The sequence below is a fragment of the Lactuca sativa genome, chromosome 4 (genome assembly GCF_002870075.4).
Source record: "Lactuca sativa cultivar Salinas chromosome 4, Lsat_Salinas_v11, whole genome shotgun sequence".
NCBI lineage: Eukaryota > Viridiplantae > Streptophyta > Magnoliopsida > Asterales > Asteraceae > Lactuca > Lactuca sativa.
In genome coordinates this window covers 80,320,075-80,342,803 of record NC_056626.2, presented here as the reverse complement: position 1 = coordinate 80,342,803, position 22,729 = coordinate 80,320,075, and the positions used below count along the sequence as shown (strand labels likewise).

General features: G+C 34.8%; 3 protein-coding genes and 1 long non-coding RNA gene across 19 annotated transcripts; 2 read left to right on the top strand and 2 right to left on the bottom strand.

Annotated features, from left to right (window-relative positions):
• Positions 1-1,563: 1,563 nt before the first annotated feature.
• Positions 1,564-4,240, bottom strand: LOC111884617 (heat shock cognate 70 kDa protein). Its single transcript, XM_023880921.3, has 2 exons — positions 3,984-4,240; positions 1,564-3,330 (listed from the first exon to the last, which is right to left on the bottom strand). The coding sequence occupies exons 1-2, from the start codon at positions 4,204-4,206 to the stop codon at positions 1,709-1,711; spliced, it is 1,845 nt and encodes a 614-aa protein (XP_023736689.1). The 5' UTR covers positions 4,207-4,240; the 3' UTR covers positions 1,564-1,708.
• On the top strand, positions 2,993-3,977 carry LOC122197320 (uncharacterized). Its single transcript, XR_006190458.2, has 2 exons — positions 2,993-3,130; positions 3,216-3,977. It is a non-coding gene; the product is annotated as an uncharacterized LOC122197320 (long non-coding RNA).
• A 4,830-nt stretch (positions 4,241-9,070) lies between the features above and the next one.
• On the top strand, positions 9,071-21,365 carry LOC111884625 (uncharacterized protein At4g18490). 16 transcript variants are annotated; one of them, XR_008231608.1, is made up of 21 exons: positions 9,093-9,207; positions 9,288-9,380; positions 9,860-9,923; positions 10,093-10,219; positions 10,407-10,592; positions 10,668-11,411; positions 11,571-11,759; positions 11,842-11,982; positions 12,060-12,197; positions 12,347-12,541; positions 12,762-12,939; positions 13,031-13,089; positions 13,186-13,228; positions 13,312-13,449; positions 13,838-13,950; positions 14,048-14,113; positions 14,553-14,607; positions 19,577-19,847; positions 20,268-20,351; positions 20,734-20,825; positions 20,900-21,365. XR_008231608.1 is itself a non-coding variant. In XM_052770333.1 (17 exons), the coding sequence occupies exons 3-16, from the start codon at positions 9,860-9,862 to the stop codon at positions 14,088-14,090; spliced, it is 2,358 nt and encodes a 785-aa protein (XP_052626293.1). In that variant the 5' UTR covers positions 9,093-9,207; positions 9,288-9,380; the 3' UTR covers positions 14,091-14,113; positions 14,553-14,755. The 16 variants fall into 16 exon arrangements, 8 of the variants coding, with proteins under 8 accessions (XP_052626292.1, XP_052626297.1, XP_052626293.1 ...); XR_008231610.1 differs by having other exon boundaries at positions 14,548-14,607; XR_008231609.1 differs by lacking the exon at positions 19,577-19,847.
• On the bottom strand, positions 15,211-18,526 carry LOC111884716 (3'-N-debenzoyl-2'-deoxytaxol N-benzoyltransferase). Its single transcript, XM_023881030.3, has 2 exons — positions 17,575-18,526; positions 15,211-15,945 (listed from the first exon to the last, which is right to left on the bottom strand). Exons 1-2 carry the CDS (start codon positions 18,375-18,377, stop codon positions 15,417-15,419), a joined length of 1,332 nt encoding a protein of 443 aa, XP_023736798.1. The 5' UTR covers positions 18,378-18,526; the 3' UTR covers positions 15,211-15,416.
• Positions 21,366-22,729: the final 1,364 nt, after the last annotated feature.

The window sequence follows — 22,729 nt, the reverse complement described above, 5'->3', positions numbered from 1 at the left end:
CCCGCATAGGGTGATACATGACCTGCGCATGCAGGGGCATTGACCAATTTTAAAAAATGTTGACCTCGAGTTTGACCAACTTTGACTTGTTGATTAACATTGACCTTAAATGACTTTAGTTAACTAGAAGATTAAAATGTCCAACCCTTTCTTCTCCAAATAGATCCATCTTGCCTTCCCCATTCTATTTTTTTTTTCAAGAACACATCCCATCTCACCGGAAAAATCAAGATTCTCGTTGATCCATCAGTCGGAATTCGACGAAACATGCGTCCATCTCTTTGTTTTTCTGAGGTCTACAAACCCCACCCAAAAACTTTCCTGATCTGTGCCTGGAGCTGCTAGCACCGAAACCACCTCTTCTTGGCTTTTCGGTCGTTTTCCGGCCAACTCCGACCACTTCTCGCGATTCCAACACCACCAAAGTGTTTCTTTTGTTCCAAGCTACAAATCCCCCTGATTGAAACTGCTCACTGAAAAAATTCGTCGGAACTTTGAACAGCCGCTGTATTTTTTAGAAATCATAGACTTCAAGGTTTTGGTGAGGGACTTACATTTTAACATCCGTGGGCAACATTCAAGCTTGGCGTGTGAAATTCCAAGTCACGAATTTTCCAGGTCTCGTTTTTAGTTTTCAAATTCTAGGAACACTAACAAAACGGGTACATTCTTTCCTTAGCTATATTTTAATTGCATGCAGTGGAAATTTGATCACAAGTGGTATTGCTATGGATTTTGCTTAGGAATTTTAGTTGTGCCCGTATTGTTGAAACTTTGGTTAGAATTATTGGAACCTTTGTGGTGATTTGTGGAACCTTGATTATAATAAAGTACAAGCGCATAAATTTTAAAATGACCATTCAAGAAATATGAAAACCGCAAGTTTATAAGGGGAAAAAGAATTAGTAGGGGAAAAAGAATTAGTATTGGAAAATAATGTTGCGATACATTATTATTTATAGCACAACACTAATATTATGTTATTGAAAAGAAAAGAGATGTTGCTTATGTTTCATTAGTTTCTTGCCACATGGATGCGAAGTGCAAAAGAAAGCTTTTTTAAATAGAGTTGGTGACAGACAATTTTACTTTTCTGAGAAAATGTTAATGTTAAGTGCTTGATGACACACAATTTCATTATTTTTGGCCAAATTGGACACGCAATCACGGCAATTAAGTGTTTGATGAAATGCGTAAAAGAGATTACTTTTTTATATTCTAGTATCGGATTAGATTTATGTTATTCTGATCATGACTCATTGACGAAGCCAAAATGGCTGTCTAACCAATGTTTGTACAGAGGATGCTCTGTTGGCTGCTAGGGTGTATTATGAGTGATGGATTTATCAAGAATGTGAATATGATACGTAGTTTAATGAGAGTTATATGTTACTTTTGGCATGCACGTATGTTTTTGCTAAAAAAAAAAAATTGTAACTTATCTAATCAATTGACATGGTCCTAGGGACCTGGCCTTACTCTAGGCCAGTCTCAAACTTAATTTTATTTATGCATCTAGAACCAACAACGTGCTGTGTAAATAAAATAAATTAAACAAAAACCAACTAATGAAAATTGCATATGCTAATTTCTCTAAGCAGCATACCGACATAGCATCCAGAAATTCACTGTTTAACATAAAGTAATAAAATAAAGAGCAACTTAAATATAAGATACCATAGTTTAATTAACGACCATGATCTGAGAACTAAAATTCTCGCATGCATATAGACTCTAGATATTCCTTCATTGCGTGAACCTTATCAAGAGATGCATCTTGGTGGTTCTCGATCCACTTGATCGTGTCAGCAATCACGCGCTCCATTTCATTCAACCTCACACTGTAGGCCATATTTTTTATCTTCTTCTTCATGTTGTATATGCAGTCCTCTAAAGCATTGAATGCACTAACTTTCTTATTGTATTCTTCATCCTCGTGTTTGTACTTGTCAGCATCTTTTATCATCTTCTCAATCTCTTCCTTGGAGAGTCTTCCATTTTCGTTGGTAATCCTGAGTTTAGTCGTCTTGCCTGTTGATAATATCTGGATTGTGACTGTGAGGATACCATTTGCATCTATTTCAAAGCACACATCGAGTTTTGCAACTCCTTTTGGAGCCGGTGGTATTCCAGAAACTTTCAACATCCCCAACAAATGGTTATCTTTAGATCTAGCTCTTTCACCTTGATACACCTTGATATCCTCGAAAGTTTGGTTGTCAGCGCATGTAACATAAATTTTTGATTTCTTCATAGGTATCTGAGTGTTCCGTGGGATCACCACATCAAATCTTTCGCCTTGTGTTTCTACACCAAGAGACAAAGGAGTGACATCCAATAACACCAAATCTCTACACCTTTGATCACTGCTAATACCACTTAACTTTGCACCCAAAACCGCTGCACCGTATGCAACAGCCTCATCAGGGTTTAGGCTCTTGTATAACTCCTTCCAATAGAAAAGTTTCTGCAACATAGATTGGATCTTTGGTATTCTAGTGGAACCACCAACAAGAATCACATCGCTTACCCATGAAATCTCCATCTTTGCATCACTTAAACATGTCTCTAGAGTCTTCATGCACCGATCAAAATAATCCATGTTGAGCTCTTCAAATTTAGCTCGACTGAATTTCATAGAGAAATCAATCCCCTCATGCAAGCAATCTAGCTCGATTGAAGTCTGAGTATCACATGAGAGAATCCTTTTTGCTTTCTCACAAGCACATCTAAGTCTCCCTAATGCTTTTTTGTTAGGTATCAAGTCTTTTCCCCATTTCCTTTTGAATTCTCCAACACAGTGATCCACCATGCGGTTATCGAAATCCTCACCTCCCAAATGTGTGTCACCAGCAACGGCTTTCACCTCAAACCTACCCCCTTTCAAAATGGTCAATATAGAGACATCAAAAGTCCCACCACCAAGATCAAACACAAGAACATTCTTCTTTTTCTCTTTAGTACTTTTGAAGGGCTCTAGACCATAAGCAATTGCAGCTGCTGTAGGCTCATTGATCATGCTAATGATGTTGAGTCCAGCAATGGCTCCGGCATCCTTTGTCGCTTGACGTTGTGAATTGTTAAAGTAAGCCGGAATCGTTATCACTGCATCTTTTACAACTTTTCCAAGGTATGACTCAGCAGTTTCTTTCATCTTCCCAAGAATCATGGATGAAATTTCTTCAGCCAAAAATTTCTTCGTTTTTCCTTTGTAGGAGACAACTATCTTTGGTGTGTCGGCTGGGCCTTCTATGACCTTAAAAGGCCACGATTTCATGTCATCCTGCACTTTGGAATCACTGAACGTCCTTCCAATCAACCTCTTAGCATCTGAACATACAAAGTTAATTAATCAAGTCATTAGCAAAGTGAAATTATGGAAATCAATTACTATATCAGATTTTAAGTCCCTATATAAACCGGCCATCTAGGGGTAGATTTCTTTGTTGATATTTAAATGACAAAATATATTATGTATAGTAGACGAATATGCAGAGAGAGAGAGAGAGAGAGAGAGAGAGAGAGAGAGAGAGAGAGAGAGAGAGAGAGAGAGAGAGAGAGAGAGAGAGAGAGAGAGAGAGAGAGAGAGAGAGAGAGAGAGAGAGAGAGAGAGAGAGAGAGAGAGATCCCAGTCCACGACAGAATGAAAATATACTATATATAATTACGCTCACATGCAGTAAATTAATGTAATTAAGACTTTCCACCATTCTCAACCAAAAAAGCAATCTAGTATTTAAAAAACCCTTGATGAACTTTATAATGGAACAATGGGGTAGGTAATTAACGTTGCTTCAAAACTCAAAAGATTAGTTTATAACTTAACATGGATCAAAGACTTCGGTGGACTTAAAGATATTAGATTCCACTGTTGATGATTCTGATCTAGCGGACTGTTCTTAAATATAGAATTTCCTTAATCAGAATAATATAACAACATTCAATAAAAACATTTAAAAAAAAAAAAAAAAAAAAAAGCTCACCAAATATTGTGTTAACAGGGTTCATAGTCGCTTGGTTCTTGGCGCCGTCGCCAATGAGACGTGCTTCATCAATGAAAGCAACACAAGACGGTGTCGTTCTATTGCCTTGATTGTTGGGAATGATTTCGATGCGATCATACTTCCAAGCTGCAACACATGAATAGGTTGTTCCGAGGTCAATGCCGATGGCCGCCGGTAGGTAGTCGTCACCTCTTTTCTCCATTCCACCCAAAATTCTAAATAAATCAATTGTTTGCTTTCACTTTACACCATGACTTGTCTATATACACTTAGAATTCGTATACGTATAGGATTATACTTCATATTTACTTTCCTTATTTGCTTTATCTACCAGCCTAAGTTTCCTTAGTTTCCTAGCTAGATAGGTTCTTTATTTAATTAGTTTTGTTTTTCTCCTATTTATGTGATGGGAGTTGATATTTGCACACGTTTATTTTATCTAAAGTTATTATTATTATTATTATTATTATTACTTTTACCCTTACATTAAATTTACAAAAACAAAGAAAAGAAGAAGATAAATAGGTTTTATACGTGCCCCACCTGATAACATTTAAGCTGTCTTTTTTTTCTTGTTCATAACTTGTCAAACACAAATTATTATGTTTTCCTTTTGGCCATCTTACTAACTGATGCTTTTTATCCCTCAATTTATTCATTTTTTTTCTTATCTATCATTTGAATGAAAGTTAACAAAAGTTCATTTGTTTTCTCATATCCATCCAAGGTATTATCTGTTGCACGTGTTATGAAAATTAATTGTTTCAAACTAATACAGATGGTAATAAAGTATTCAAACCATTTCATATCAAATCATTATAAAATGTTTCCGAATAAAAATATTCGAATCATAATACCATCACTTAAAATTTTGGATTTGTATTTAAATCAAATAAGTTGCTCTTAGACACTTCATTATTCATATGGAAGTCACCGGTAGAACTTGAAGGGTCGTGTGTTTGTTATGATTCTCCAAACTCAAATCTTGAAGGATCTAGTGCGGTGTAAGTTATTCCTCTTTTCTTTTTTGATTTTGGAGGTCTACCTTTAGGTTCAAACAACTCAGTAAGCAACTCATCAAATTTGTTGGTTCAAACAACGCATCAGATTCGGTCAAAAGCTTGGTAATCATAGAAGTAGCAATTTCTTTTTTACTTAGAGGCCACGTTTTGTATCTTGAAGACAACTCAGTAAGCAACTCATCAAATTTGTTGACACTATCATTTTGTGAATCATCTTCCGAATTCAGACGTAATGTATCAATCCTCCATTGTGGATGAATAAGATCCAAAGAAAGTGGCATTCCTTGCAACTATTTTATCTTGTGAGCACAAGGAAGACCCATGGATGCCATAAAATGACTGGTACAAGGCGTCATTATACCTGAAAAAGCAAACAATTATTAAAGGTTAATGTAAAAGTTAATGTTTTACAATAATCTAAAACTATAATCTTTGTAAATATTACCATTTTTTATTTTTTCACATTGCATATGTATCTTCTTTAATGCAAAATGAGATCTATGAGACAAAAGCCCTCTAAACATCAGCATGTCACAATTATGAAGAACTTGAATTTTTTCACTTGCGAGTTTCACTTTAATCTCGTTGAATTCATGTTTAATTGCAAGAAAAATCTTTTCGTTAACTTATTATAAGCCACCGATAGATACTTGTAGATACAACTTGAGTTTGGAATGAGCACCTTTAGCCCTTGAAGATGAATGATTACCAAAATGCAAGTAGTTTTCTGTCTAAGCAATAACAAACTTTTCTTTCCAAGGAAACCATGTGTTTTTCATATAATCAATTCCAACTTTCTTCGTCTGATAAAGCAACTCAAATTCACCCCAATTATTATCAAAAATAGTTGTTGTAGTTGAATAGACTACATTTATCCAACTTGACATAAATGTATTAAACTCTTCTGCATATGCAAAATGTTTCTTACAATTCGCCAACAAGTTCTTTTCAATATGCCAAATACACAAAAGGTTTGTCGTGTTCGGAAATACCATCTTCATAGCATTCAATAATGCCAACTCTCCATCAGACATAATCATAGACGGTTCACGATTTTCAAGAGTTTTCTTAAACACACTTAATGCCCAAATATAGCTCTATACATCCTCTTTCTCTAGAAAAACAAACCCAGAATAAAAAGATGTATGAAAGCATGAAACCCTAATGATATCAAGGAGAGGCATGTTATACTTGTGTGTTTTGTATGTGCAATCCATAACAAAGATAGTTGTGAAGGCTTTGGTAAATATAATTGACAAGGGATGTGCAATGAACAAATGGGTTATATGCCCTACTTCATTATGTAAAATATCATAAATAAAACCCTCTTTTTCAAGCTCTTCAAATAAAGCACTAACCATTGAATGATTTTTCATGTTTTCCTTGCGGATTTTCAGCTTCGGGTTGTATATAGTTCGAGAATTTGCTAGAAGGTTATGGTTTTTCTACTGCAAAGAAGAAATATTAAGTAGATCTGTTTCCTCTTCATCTTAAGCTTCAGATCTAGGTAAAAAGCTTATGACTTTCCATGTAGAATGAATAGATCCCATGATTTTGAGACTTAGGGCTTGTAACATCCTCTTAATGGGGTTTTGGGTGCATCAAATCCCTTGATGAGTCTATACTGCAGATCTGGACCTTGTAAGGTCCAGAGAGCCCAAAAGTCTGGAGCTTTAGTTGAGCAAACAAGGAGTTTTGTAGTTACGAAGCATTAATGGAGTTTTGATGACATATAGAGCAATATATGCCATGTATGGTCTTAAAGATCAAACCTTTACATGATTTATGGGTATTAGGAGATTAGATCTAGAGGTTGGAGTCGCAGATCTGACATTAGGCGTCCAAATGAGACATCCAGACGAGTCAACTCGCCGAGTTTATGAGATGACTTGACGGGTCGGATCGGGTTGCCTCAACGTTTCTTGACCTAATGATAACCCATCGAGTTGGGGGTTAACTCGACGAGTTGAGTGAAACCCTAGGAAGAGCTCCGAGGATACGAGTGGACTCGGCGAGTCATAAGAGTGCACTCGGTGAGTCGGGTCAACTTTGACTGTTGACTCATATTGACTTCGGTTGATTCGAGAGTGGGTCAATTAGGAACATTTGAGATCATGGAGGGGTAAAATGGTCTTTTACCCGCCCCAAGAGATTAGAAAGGGAAAAAGAGGACTTTAGATTTAAATGAGTAAAAGAGGGAAATTGATTGAAATGCTTGTATAATGTGTTAGGTGGAGGCTAGGCGGATTTCCGAGTGAGTATCTATTTCCTACTAGCTGCGAGGTGAGTCTTCTCACTATACATACCTAGAGTGGTAATAGAGTTGTGTGACCAGAGTATCTTGTATATTGATTGTGTTAAACTGCATTGTTTCTATGTGATTTATGCTATGTTCAGAGTTTATAGAGTTAGGGTCGGAAGGTCCATAGAGTTAGGACCGGTGGGTCCACCAGAGTTGTGGGACTGGAGGATACCACTGAGACACATTGACAGGAGGGTCTTTTAGAGCTATAGCCTCGAGTGGCTAATATATTATTTGTGGTATTTTGGGGAAATCGCTAAGTATTCGTGCTTACCGTGTTATGTGATTATGTGTTTTAGGTAATTCCGAGGATCGCGGGAAGGTTCCGGCTTGATTGTACACACACATTTGAGATGGAGTTATATTTTTTTGGATCCTGGTTTTATGATAAACAATACTTGAAAATTGTTTGATATTGAATTTTGAGGTTTTGGTGAAATGTGGCATGCGATTTATTGTGATTGAAAAATGAAAAATTGGTTTAAAATTTTACGTCGTTACAAGATGACCCATCAAGAATCCAAACATCTAAGCCCAACATAAAAGCCCAACTCAAAACCCAACACAATTAGGGTTTTCACATAAAATGACGATTAGGATTAATTAAGAACACTTAACCCATTAATGACTTAATCCACTAAGTCCATCACTCTACTAGGTCAATCATACAATCTGGTCGGAGTTAATTCATAATTCCAATCCAACGTTCCAAAACACAGGTCCCGACAAATCCAAAACTAACATCTCTAAAATTAGGGTTTTGTAAACCCTAATTAGGGTTTCCAACCCAATCGCATGCAAATTAGTCAAATGGTTAAGTTTTTAGATTAATTAGAGTTTCGGCGGCGACTTCTGCTGCAAATTATTTTCCTTCTTCATCCGGCAGTCGACGTTGTCCTATCACAGGTATGTATTTTTTCCTGCTTTTCTATCGATTCATCCTGGAAATTGGCAATTGAATTCGTTTTCAATCATAAATTGGTGCTGATTTCCTTTTTTTTTCCTGCATATATGTTGCTGAACCGTTGATGTTGTTATATGTTTTTTCTTGTTTTTTTCTTTGCTGAAGATTATGTTGTTGAATTAGAAATTGTTGCTGATTTTGTTGTTGAATTAGAAATTGTTGTTGATTTTGTTTTTTTTTGATGCATTCATGTTGTTGAATTGTCATTGTTGCTATATGTTGTTTGTTTTTCAACTATAATAGTGATAGTTTATTGCTCAAAGGTCACAAATATATGTTGAAATATCATAAATTTTGCTTAAATGTTTGTTGAGTATGTTAAAATCTTTGCCGAATTGTTATTGTTGTTGTATGTTGTTTGTTTTTCAACTATAATAGTGATAGTTTATTGCTGAAAGTTCATAAACATATGTTGAAATATCATAAATTTTGCTTAAATGTTTGCTGAATATGCTAAAATCTTTGCTGAAATCATAAATTTATATGTTTTTTTATTATTCATGATGCATTGTTGTTGATATGTCATTAATTTAAGTTATTATTATGTTGAAATATCATTAATTTTTTAATGTCTGTAGTAACTTGCAGATGTTAACAAAAACAAATAGTAACCGTTTGGTCTACCTCTTGAACTACAAACTACAAAAGGTTCTAAAGATGATTTGTAGACTTTCTAAATTTTTCCTTTAGAAAACAAACATCTTGACCATAATAAAAACATCACCTGACCATAATAACTAAATGTGAAAAAGTGAAAGTAGTTACCCTCTCGCTCTATTATCCCTAATTTTTTATTAGCTAACGCTCAAGAATCTTAAATCAACAAGCATTCCGGCACTAGCGGTTCAAGCATTAGAGCGCCAAATCAGACAGACGCAAAACAAAGGCACAACGCTGCGGACAGCGAACAGAAAGGTATTTTCTCTCCATCTTCTTCCTGAATAGCAATTTTCAGTCGATTATTCATATATTGTATGTTTCTTTTCATTCGCTAGTTGATTCTGCTTAACGACGCCCCACTCTTCTGTTCGAATCGTTGAATCATGAAAAATCGCTAAGTATAGAGTAGATCTTGGAGCGTTTGGGAGGTTTGATCTCGAATGAAAAGTTTCATCATATTAGACTCAACTTTTACATTTGTAATTTAATCGAAACCCTATATGAATCGTATATCCTATCAGTGTTTAGTATCGCAAAATATTTGGACAAGTGGCCTCTGATGTTCAGTTTGATTTCTAGAGTTACTGGTTTCTAACTTTCTGTTAATCTATTGTAAGGTTTATAATACAAATTACGTGTTTTGATGACTTTCACATAAGCGATGTAGATAGGTACTTGCCTGTTGCAATCAAGGCCTGATGGCAATCCATCTCTTCTACTAGTAAAAATATGAAGATACTTTTTGGATATAATGTTGCTCATCAGAAAGTGCAAATTTGTTCTCATTATTATTCATTCCAAACCGTTTCCATCATCTTATATTGCATAAATTTCTTCTAGATTTACCAACTATCCATCTCTGTAGTTTTATGTTGAAGCTAATAACATAGCATCAATTTGCATGCAGATGTCAGAATCACAGAAAAAAGCAACTCCATCTGCCAAATCTAAAGAGAAAGGTTCACTGCTAGGTAACTTTTCAAAGAATTTCTTAACCTTTCATATAGGAGTTAGTTGACAATCATAAGAGATTTTTTTCCTTTTAACATAGCCAACGTATGAATTTTGTAACTTTATGGATACATTGATCTCTAAGTAAGCATCTGTAACTATTTTGCAACTAATATTGTTGGTCCATAGCAGATATAGACATTGGAGATGACTTTCTTGGCTCATGGAAGTCAATGTCCATGGCTGGCGATGGAATGGATTTTGACTTTGGAACAACCACCAAAGGCAAGAAAATGGATTTCAAATTTGACAAAATGTAAGCACTGCAAAACCTCAAAGTTACATATTTTATATATACTTGGATGTCATCTTTGAAATTATTAATTTCATCTAATCTGGACAAACAGCTCAAACTTTGTATCTGAGTTTAAGACTATGTACTGTTCATTACAGAGTTCTGTATAACTTTTTTCAATAACATTCATGATATAACTTTGTTTCAGGGATATGGATTTCTCTCTTGATGCTGATTTTGATAAGTTGCCATCTTTCAAGACAGACATGTCTGATCTTGATATATCTTCTCCTATAAAGAAATCTGGAAAATCGAAGGAAAAATCCAAAGAAGCATCTTCTGGTGGAGAGCGAGCAAAGAGAGATGACTTTGCATTCTCATTTGATTTTAATGAGTTAGTTTATAAAGTCATATTGGAGTCTATTTTTTTTATCAGATACAATCAGTCACATGGTTTATGTATTTGCAGGTTTCCAGATTTAGACTTTGGGTCAACAAAGAAAAAGACAGATGAAAAGTGTGAAAAATCTGAAGATAAGGAAGGTTCTGTAGACGTTTTGGATAAAGATGCTGATGCATTAAAAGATGATGATATATCATCAAAGCATCCCATATCAAAGGCTGATACTCAAATGGAGAATATTAAGGCTCCTGATCCCAGAAATGAAGATGAACACTCGAAATCTGTAACATATGAAAGCTCAAATGCTGAAGAACATGAGATACAGACAACACTTTCATCTGAGAAGATGATTTCATCTAGCCATGAGGAACCAACCCAAGAATCTCGTTCATCAGAGGAGAGATCTTATTCAGAAACTCAAGCTCAAAAAGTTATGCAAGATTTATCTGGTCAATCCTTAGATAATGTTTCAGAAGAAGAATCCGGAACTTCAGTTAGAATGGTGAACCCGAGCACAGGGAGTGAGCTAAATAGTGATGTGAGGCCTGTGAATGAAGTGGTTACTAATAGAAGTTTACTACTGGAAAATCCATCAGCACATATGAATTCAGAAAGTCACAAGAGGGAAATGTGCAAGGAAAGGGATCATAATGTCCTTATTGGCCATGTTGATGATGATAATAAAAGTAAAGATGATTCACATCTTGAAAGTTCCATGAAAACTGTGAAAGGCAATTTGACTCTTGGGGAAATGGTTGATAAGAGGAATGCAGATTCAGTTTCCAAACTTCATATGGGCTTGCTGGATGGGTGAGACTATGTGCTATTTTATAATTACACTCTTTATAAAGCATTATATTTAACAGTTTTGGGAATCTGGTTGAACATAAAATGTTTTTTGATCTAATAGGCAAAGCCTATAAGTCTTATGCTAGGCATATGTGTAAGTATGCTGCTAATCTTATGCAGTGGAACCACAACTGATGAGTTGGTGTCAGAGAAAGAAAGAGGGAATATTCCTACCCGATCAAAATATTTCAAGAAACAAAATGGAAATGAATATGAAAAGCAGCAGGCATCAGTCTCTTCAACAAAACTCATCTCTGTTGGCAATAAAAGAATGGGCACCTTACCAAATAATCCTCCACCTGGAAAAAGGTGAGACTTTCATTTAATACAAGCAGCTTTATCAAATATTATGAAGAAGAAAATCCCATTCCCATGTGTAACAATTTTGCAGGGAGTTTGGTTCTAAAAGTGTAGAGTTTGGTAGCAAGTTTTCTGGTATATCAAGGCCACTACCCAATGTGGTAAGCAGAAACATTCCTCTTCAAACTAAGAACATTGAGACAGGTCATGCAAATGTCAGTGATAATACTCGGTGAGTCTTTGGTACTTAAAACAGAAGATTATTATAAAACAAAATTATTAATATCTTTTAATTATGGTTAATTGCAGGGAATGCTTGAATGCTGATAATATAAAACCGAGAAATGAACCAATGTCAACCACAATGACACATAATATTGGTCCAACCAAGGAGGAACATGCATCAAGGGAAAGGGACCAAAATCCTGTACATATCAATGCACTCAGGTTTGGTTTTGGTATTTATATTGAAATCATTCTGCTTTAAGGCCCTGTTTGTTTAAAGAAGAATAACCCTTTTACAGAAATGTCATTTACTCTTTAATAATTGATGGAAATGCACACATCCAATAATATTTAGGGGGTTCTTTCTTTAGGTCTGATGTCCATCCATCCAATTCAGTGGAACAGTCAACAAAAGATCTCCCACAGAAAAGCCTAAATCCTGGACTTCAAGCTACAAGCATGAAATCTACTTGTAACATTGGGAAAACTGTTGTAGAAAAGAAGCAGATATCACCTGCTAAAGCTGAGATGAGGGCATCTCAAGCTTCTACTCTAAGGGTTTCTAGGTAGCATGTTTAATATTAATCTATTCTCTTCTGCATTAGGCCCCATTTGTTACACATGATATGACAAAAACTGATTTTTGTGTCCCACCGAATAAGGAGGAACAAGGTCTCACTCTCGATCTTTTGTTTGTGCAAAAGACGTAAATGCCCTCCTCATTTGTATCATCGAAAATAGCCGGCTTACAATTTTTTTTTACCTATCATTCATCTTGTAATGCAGAGCTACAGAACAGAAGTTAAAGCCACTCAGTTCTATGTTAGCAAAGGGTCCTCCATTAATGGGAAACAAAGAGCAAGGTTTGGAATTGCAAGAAAAAATGGTGCTCAAGAGGAACCCTTCTGTTGACACAAGGAGCCAAACAACATCCACTCCAACTCTGAAGCGTAAAACATTTGAGGTTCTTTTACTACTTCTTTCATCATCACTCAATTGTCACCAAAACAAGGATTATAAAACTTAATCAAGTTTTATAATGATTAATCATGCAGGCATCTGTTGGAACACCAACATTTACTCCATTAAAGCGTCTCTCTGCATCACCCTACAGGTCCTATATTTATATATATTATTATACCTTTATGTAAAAAAAATAAAATTCTTTTACTGTAATCTTGTCTAAAACCTATCCTTCATTAAAAATCAGTAACAATATGACACCATCATCAGAAAAAGCTGTTGAGAAACAGGTACATAAGCTACAAACATATTTGGATCACTTCCAAATTGGTGTAAATTATTAATGTAAAACTTTCTTGTTTTCTAATTATAGATTGGCAACAATGCCAGCATGGCAAATGAGAAGTCACCTAGGGTTGACGTTTCTACCCTTGAAATGGAGATATATTCTGCATCAGAAAATGATGCCCTTTTTCAACAAGCTGAGGCATGTTCCAAGGAACTTGATGTTGTAAGTATAGCAACCTACTTTACTCTTTCTACAAATTTAGGCAATCTACTATGTTTTATACCCATAACACCAATGCACTTACATTCCTATACCCACAATAGCATTGTACTTACTTCTTTTAGAGCTAATAATAATAATGTGATCAGAAACTTTTAAAAATGAACTTTTATTGTTTTCCTAATATAGCAACATCTTTACATTTCTTTACACATAATATGCCTACATACATACCATTTCTTACCCATAATAGCTATGTGAATGTAACATAGAACATGTAAGCATTTCACTTGGTTCATGTTATACATTTCTATTTTGGTTATAAAAGAATATAAGCATATTGGTATTATGGGTAAAAGAAGTATCAACCAGACTTGTTTTCTGTATGCAGATATGTAACATGCTGAAAAAGAAGCATGAGGAGGCAAAGGATATACTTGTTCGAGCTATTGTCAATAACAATAATCTCCTCATGCTTAATCATCCTATCTATCAACAGAAAATATCCTTCTTCTTTTTTTAGTTTTAATCCTTGTTTCCTTTTCAAAAAGAGTTACACTTTTATATTATTGTTCAAATCCTTAAAATTAATTCGATACATCAGCATGGTTCAGAAATTTGCTGCATCCCTGAGCCTTAACTAAAACTGCAACATGTTGTGTATCAGGTACTTTGGCCCTGTTATTTTTTTTTTCAATTAAATGCTGTCTTGCACACATGGGCTTTTTGGTCTTTTCCTTCTTTATGATCATTTTCTTCCTTCATGTGCAAGGAAAAGATCAAAAAGACCTAGTCTGGAAGGCACATGAATGGGGTAAACGAACTTGGTGAGAGGGACCAGAAAATGCTATGAAAACGTTAAATAGGGACCAAAAAGGAAAAAAGATTTCTTTTTGGACTAATACCAAAAAATCAGCTAAAAACAAGGATAAAAAATGTAGGTTACTCAAAAATAAATGAATACCTAATTTGTAAACAGTTAGAGCTTTTTTTTAATTACATTAAGTAAAATGGACTGCTTTGGCCCCCTTGAGTCCATCAAGTAGAAAAGAAGTATTACCTTTCTATAAATGATGTTTCTTTAAGTTGTTATGATGATAGAACAGGAGTTTTGTTTGCTTCTGTTCTGGTAGAAGAATTGTCAGGCTGTGAAGATTTCAGGTACATGTCTTTTGTTGCCCCTTATCTTTTGTGTTTTAATCAAAGTTAGCTATTCAAGTGTCATAATAATGTAGACTTTTGTTAGAAAATGGCTATACTGATTGAATTTTCAGTGGATGGTAATGAAGTAAGGTCTGAATAAGCGACACCCCATCATTCTTTCTAGTTTCTTAACAGAAAATTTTAAAACTTGGCAAGTTACAAAATGTAGATGTCTCCGTCTATAGATTTTCAAAATAGCAACTTCATAAAAGGTAGGACTTCCATGAACTTACTGAGAGGCTTCCACTCGCTTTGAGTAAATTACACCGGATTGAACTAGATCAGACAACCTTTCTAGGCTAATTTGGATGATGAAAATAAAAGGGGCATTTATGTCTTTTACATAGATAGAAGATTGAATTTACAAATCCTAAGTTTATTTTATATATTTGAAATGATAATAAGTTTCAATAAAAAATCAAATCAAATAAATTATATTAAAATTTAGTACAGCCAAAGCTAGATTGCCACGTGTCAAGTTGAAAGACATAAACATAAACAAGTTGGTCCCTTTCTTTCAATTTTAGCATAGTCCTTCCTTCCAAGAACATAAAAGCATGATTCAAAGTGACGAATACGAATTTGTTACAAAGGAACTCATTTTCAGCCAACTGTTCTCCAACAATACATTATGATTGTGCTATTTAAGAGATAACACTAATTGAATGATCAAAAATACCATCCAACCATGCACAAGATTGTTGTAGAGTGCTACTTGCAAGTAGCAATTGATTCACAACCTTTTCACTCACGTTACAAGTACAAATCTATGCAAACTCCATATTCACAAACTTTTCCATCTCCTCTCTAAATCCAACAACCGCATCCTTATGAATATATAACAACACCTTAAACCCATCTTTCTTCCCCTGAGTAGCCGCCGAATACGGCAAGAAAAAACACGGTTCACTACTCCCAAGAAGGTTTCTGGACAAGGGTATAACCGTCACCGGACCACCCCAACCAAAGTCAACCGTTGAATGACCCAAGTGCCGCCAGTCAGTCACCGCACTTACCCATTTTCCGGCGTTAATCCCTTTTTCGTAATTTAGTTCCTGGAAATCGATAAACGAGTGAACATATTCATCGCTCACGTTTCTCTTGCTCTTTTTGATGAGTTGGGCTGTTTCCCAAATGGGTTTATCAATTAGATCTCCCGCTGTGGTTTGTGCATACATAGGAACGCAACCGTTGCCCCAGTAGCCGGCGGGTAGTGGCGGCTGAATTAGCCTCCTTATGTTCACTGCATAACCAAATTTTACCTCTTCCTTTCTTGGAGTCTTCGAGGCTTTCACCCTGTTTTCATAAATGTTAAATAATTATTTTTAAAAGCTACGGATGTAAATGGGAACGAATGGTTTATGTTGGTTTATTTAAGTTTAACAGGATATATACAAATGGATAAAAGAAAGAATTTTATTTTTTGTGTTTGTTTATGAAATTACTTTGTTCATGTTGATTCGTTTGTATTCGTTAAAATACTAAACTAGCAAACATTAACAAATAAAAATCAATATGATCAAACACAATAAGAATGGAGATAAACAAACATAAACAAATGCATAAACGACTGGACTTGCGCGCACTGCAGGCAGGGAAGTATTGGTTTTAATCTGCATGTTTAAGATTGCATTTGTATAGGTTTTAATCTGATTGTACTAGTGGCAACCCATTATGGAAATCCGTAATTCATTACGAAAAATTCCAACCCTCTATCAAACTATATGCGATTTTCTAGGCTATTTTCGGATTTTTTTAGCTAAATCTTTGAAAGTTGGACTATATTTGTTTTTTCTCCTATAACTATTCTTTAGTACTATTAACCCTAAGTTCGAATATAAAAATGTCCAAGCTTATCAAGTATAATGATTACGTGCAATAAATCAATAAGTCACTAAAATGTTAATATTGTTTGTGTCAAGTTATTTTTCTCCTAAAGTTAATGAGTATCTATACACTATAATGACTAAATAGCACAAAATAAACATTTTTTTAGGAAACCATGACAAAATAATCATTGAAATTTCTTTATGAATGGTCCTTTTTATTTGTTTTTTTTTTTTTGCATATTAATTAATACTTCTGCATAATAATTTCAAAAAACCTAATAATTCCTGCCAAAAAAAAAAAAGAATTGCAAGTATTTAATCATGTTTTTGCAAAATATTAATTTTGCAAAAGAGCTATGGAAAACTTGCTAGTTTGCATTTATTTATTTTTCTTTTTTTTTTTGCAAAATAAAGTAATTTCACATAAAGAATTTTGTGAAAATGATTACTGAATTTTTTATCAATCAATGAATATTTTCCAATAATGGTATTGTACGAGTACTTAGACTTTTCTACTAACAGTCATACACGATAACGCATTATTTTCTAATAATAGTGATGCAATTGGGTGATTGTACTTTAAGAAACTTCTAAACACTAAAACTTAATATTACTGATTGATGATACATCTTAATAGCATGTCTTGTATTTCTTTTGTCAGATGAACGGTGGTAATAAATTAAAGATTATTTAAGAAAATATAAAAATATTTATCTTGTACCTTTATAACCATGCACTATGAATCAGTGTTAACTAACGGGTCCACTCATTCAAACAAACAGTTGATGAAATGGTACAAGATTTTCATTGTGATGACGAGCGATGGTACATGCGAACATTATAATTCTATGTACATGATCTTTTGGTTTAAAATAAAACTTTTTTATCATATCATTTGGTTATTTGGTTTTGAATTTTTATATTTTTTTTTAGTTTAACACATTAACATAATTCATCATAAATAATGCTATATTGGTATGTAATTTACCGTTTAAAAACAATATTGGGTTATATTTAGATTTCAAAAGGCATATGTTTGAAAATTAATAAAATGAAAATGTCTTTGAAAATGACGTCTAACGACAAATCAATGTACCTTGCTTGCCATAGAACAGCACCCAAAGCTTCAAAAGTGGTGAAGCTCGAACCGGACTTTTCTTGTAGAAAAATCTTAAATCGGTCCAACCACTCATCTTTTACATTACAGATCTCTCTAACCACATCTTCATTCGACCCCAAATACGGCACGAAATCCTTATCCAAAGACAAAAACTCTTCAATAGGAAACTCCGTCCTAGCCGGTTCTCTAGGTCCAAGCAACTTCGACCGGTCCCAAACCGGTTCAACTTTCATCTCATTCTCACCTCGAGCAATCTCAGCCATCGCATTGAAAAACAACGTGGCACCAATCCCATCACAAAGAACATGGTGAACCGCTGCACCAAGAGTAAACCCGCCACAACTAAACCGGGTCACCTGTAACATCAACACATGGGTCAACCGGGCTTCTTGATCCGGGTTCGGGACCAACAGTTCAATAAATTCCTCATCGGCATCATCAAGGTAGTTCACAGAGCTCAACGGGGAGTCAACAGTGGCCGGAATGACGGGGACTCCATTACCAACACTGCAATGGAGTTCGAACCGGCCGTCGCTTTTACGGCGGTGGAGAGATCCTGTGTATGGATAGAACTTGACGAGGGCGGTGGAGAGAGCGGCGGTGATGACATCAAAGGGGTCGGCATTTTGATGGTCGGCGGCGGCGTAGGCTCGGACGTAACGGAATGGAACGTTCATGTTGCGATCGGTGTCGAGGTGGGAGAGAGGGAGGATGTGATCAACGGTGAAGGGTTGGTGTGACGGGTAGACGGTGGTGGCGATTGAGGCTTTGACATCCATGATCACGGTGGTTGGTGGTGGTTAGCAAAAGCAACAATAACTCCGATGATGATGTCTACTCATTTTCTTGAACTCGGATTGGAAGACTTTATAGCATTGTAATAGTGGTTGGGTGTTACAATGGACGTGGAGATTTAGGCATCGTTGATAGTTCCTCGACAATGGTATGTTTGTTTTGTTTTTTTATTAATAAAATAAATAGACAATGGTATTTTTGTTTTGTTTTTTTTATTAATAAAATAAATATTTAATCGAATTCTCAAATGTCAAATAATGGAGGTATGGAATCTTTTAATTATATTTTTTTTATTAAAACTTGTGTATCTAAAATTGGTGGTTAATTGGTTGCATTAGTGTTAAATACTTGAATGAATCCAGTTAAGTTATCGTTAAAGTTATTGATGCGTTATAAGTTAATGGTATTATACAAATACAATATCTTTTTCTCTTTTTTTTTTCTTTATGAAAAACCAAGCAAGCAAACATGTCATACATTTTGGAAGTATTGATTGATTATGTTAGGGGTGGATCATGACTCGTTCCTAGGAAAGAGGGGCAGATCATGCCTATTGTCATCTTGTATCAGGATTTTTTCTTTATATGTTTTTTATATGATTAATAAACTCAAATTAAGCGTATATTAATGAAAATGATCAATGATTTAATAAAAATTATCAACTTTTTTGTTTTGGAAAATTACATATTTTTCCGGATATTTCAAACTAACTTTATGTCACACTAAAAATATTTTTCTAACAAAAAAAAAACACACACGCAAATCAATCCGGATTATATATATATATATATATATATATATATATATATATATATATATATATATATATATATATATATATATATATATATAACCAAAAACCATTTATAAATAAACATTTTACGTACCAAATGTCAAATTTAAACATTGCAATAACCAAAAACCATTTATAAATAAACATTTTATCGTACCAAATGTCAAATTTAAACATTACAATAACCAAAAACCATTTATAAATAAACATTTTATTTCTTCTCCACAAAACAAAGAATTAAACATATTAATAAATAAGTTTAAGATTTAATATATTACTCTGTTTATAAGCAAGATCTTAATCTTAATTTTGGAAAGCTTTTATAAAATTGAACCGTTAGAAGTTGAAAGGTTGGCTTAGTATTCCCATTATTTATACGTTCTTCTTCAGGTATCCCGCTCCCTCACAGACCCCAAAACACCCAAAGAGTCACAGGCACATAGCGATTCCAGTAGCTTTGCCATCCTTTGCCGGAGATCTAAAAACCGATGGAAATCACAAGCGTAGCGTTCTTCAGTCATTCCGCTCTCAACAAATCTAATTAAAATATTCAGAGACCCATGGCGATCTATGTAATTCCACTGCACGAGACCAAAACACCCCCAACCTTCGCAGTAGACTCTCATTCACCTATCTATTCCTAGAAATTATCAAGATCGATGTAAGTTTTCTCTAGGGTTTTTTTGTGATATCATGATATTGTAGTTTTTTTGTAAAATTAAAATTGATGTTTGATTAAGAAAGAATCACAGGTTAATTGTTGTTTTTTATTCTCGTTGGGGTTTCTAGTATTACCCTGCATTCCTCTTCTATCTTTTCGTTGACGTTTTTTTTTGTAAACTTTGATTTTGTCAGCTTAACTAAATTTACCAGACACATTACAACTTAAAAGAGAAGTTGCATTTTGTTGATCTTTTAGTTGGGGTTCTTGGTTTGTATCTTTTCATTGTTTTTTTTTTCTTCATCTTTTCACTCTTGTAGTTTTTTATTCTTCACTCTAGGGTTTTTCTGCTATGGAGACATGATTTTTCGTAAGAAAACTAATTTTATCAACACATCCTGTTTTATGGCTATATGATAGGATAACCGGAGCAGTCAGAGAGTTTTTGGTCATAATCAAGAACAACAAGAAGAAATTAATGACGTCTTCAACAGCCAAACAGAGGTTTGAATTTTTCAACAACTAGTTTTTAATATACAATATACGAATTTTTTTCTTCATGAGACTTCTCCTGAATCTGTTTGAAATATGTTCATTTGTGTGTTTTGGGAGAATTCCTCTAAATTTGTGATCTAAGGTTCTATAACTCATCGAAATAATTTATCTCACTGCTCTGTCTTGTTGTTTTGATTGTGATTCTGCTTTTCTAATTAACAAAAGTTGTTTGAGTTATGGTATAATATAATAGTTCTTCGTGTTCTGTTTTGTTTTATAGGAGGGATTCATTTGTAAAGTTAGCGATCGTGAATCATTTCAAAATTTGTGGCATATGTAAATCAGAAAAAACCTTGAATTAAATCAATTAATGTTTTCAAATAATAAATAGGTACGGCCTTTGATTGTAGTATATCCAGTTGGAAGAGTAGCAACTTTTCTTTCAATGGGAATGCTTAAAGTTGTTGGTTTAAAAGGGAAAAGGTTAGCCATTTATTTCAACTTAAATACTCTAAATTTCATTCAAATTAATGATTTCCAATTGATTTTTGCACCAGTGAGCCATCTGTGACAGAAGATGAACTCAAGCTGATGTTGAGGGTTGCAGAGTAGCAGAGTTGATATGGGGTATTGAGGAAGAAGAGCAAGATGCATGAATTTCATGTCACTTTTGTTTCCAAGTTTCAGTATTTCCTGAAAATGTGTTGGAGATAAAAGGCACCCATGTGAAGGATGTTATATAAGACTCCTCTTGTAGATGTAGATGTGGTTGATTCTGGTGCAAGTTTGGTATATTTTCATCACTTATGGGCCGGGTGACTCATTAGAAGTATTTTGGGTTAACTTGAAACAATTAGTTAAAGAAGGAAGTTTTCATGAAAGATTTATTCAGCAGTTATTGAATTGGACTCATAGGGTGCAAGTATTTGAGGATCGGATTGATAACATTGTGGGCGTGGCTTATGCAATGGATTTGTTGGATCTTGTACAAAAAGTAAGATGAATTTTGATTATTCTGAATCAGTTTATGCTGGTTTATTGATTAAACGACTTCAAAACATATAAACGACCCTTGTTCGGTTTTTTAGGTTCGGGTTAAATGACTTCAAAATTTCGAGACTTTAATATAAACGATTTGTGTTACTGTCAAAGTACATGTTAATGTCAATGGAAACCTAATTTCAAGATATAGGCAATAGAAACCTAATTTCAAGTCTTAAACATGAAGTTTGGAATTCTGATTTTCTTAAAATCAATGCAATTGAAACCTAAATACATGTTAATTTTGGTGGAAACATAGTAAAGCAGTCAAGTACATAACTGCTTTCTAACTTCAAAAATTTCGAGGCCAAAAATTTCATTTTAGAATTTAACATGTAATAAAACGTGTTACTGAAACACTGTCAAAGTTACATTAATTATAAAACATAAGGTTATGTCTCAAAACAATATCATCGGAAACAAGAACATCAGAGTACGATCCCAGAAAAATCCAGTGCGGAAATCATGTGTGTGATGCGCCGCTACGCCGCCGGCTCTTTCCCCTTTGACTAAGAGGTACCTCAAACCACAACTAAAACCGTAAGCACGAAGCTTAGTGAGTTCCCCCATCATACCACATACCATACAATACCATCGGTATCTTTCAACCGGTAATCATCATCGGTATCTTACAATCGGTAATCATCATCGGTATCTTTTAACTGGTAACTAGGGTCTATTCCACCCCTACTACTAGCATACAACAACAAGGTATAAACATATAATCAGACATATCTGAGTACTGACCTACCCTTCGGTCCTAAGGAGTAAGGACCACTGTTAGGGGAAAACTATCCCTATCATACACGTAACATATCATACAGATATATCTCATAACCAAACACGTATCCATACCAAGATAATTATCACAAAGACAATCATCTTCTAAAATACTCCTACTTGGTGGGCCGGCATTGTGGCCTTAGACCCACCCCTACTGGAAGGTAACTCACCTCGAAAGGCTGGCTGCTGAAAAGCTGATCCGTAAATGTCCGACTGCTGCTCCGGTGATCATCCGACTATATTTCCATAAAGCACTTAATCAGACATTGATACTATTCCCAGGGTAAAATGACTATTTTACCCCTGACCGATTCCAAACCAAAATCAAGTCAAAGTCAAAGTCAACTTCCAGTTGACCCGGCTCGTCGAGTTGGCTTGCCAACTCGTCGAGTCCATATCCAGTCGATTGTCCTTACTCCCGTCTCTACTCGTCGAGTTCACTTCCTAACTGATACTCAATGGTCCTTCATTCGACTCGCCGAGTTGTATGAACAACTCGTCGAATTGATCTTCATCCAATGAACACTCTAGGATGTGACTTGCCGAGTTGTATGAACAACTCG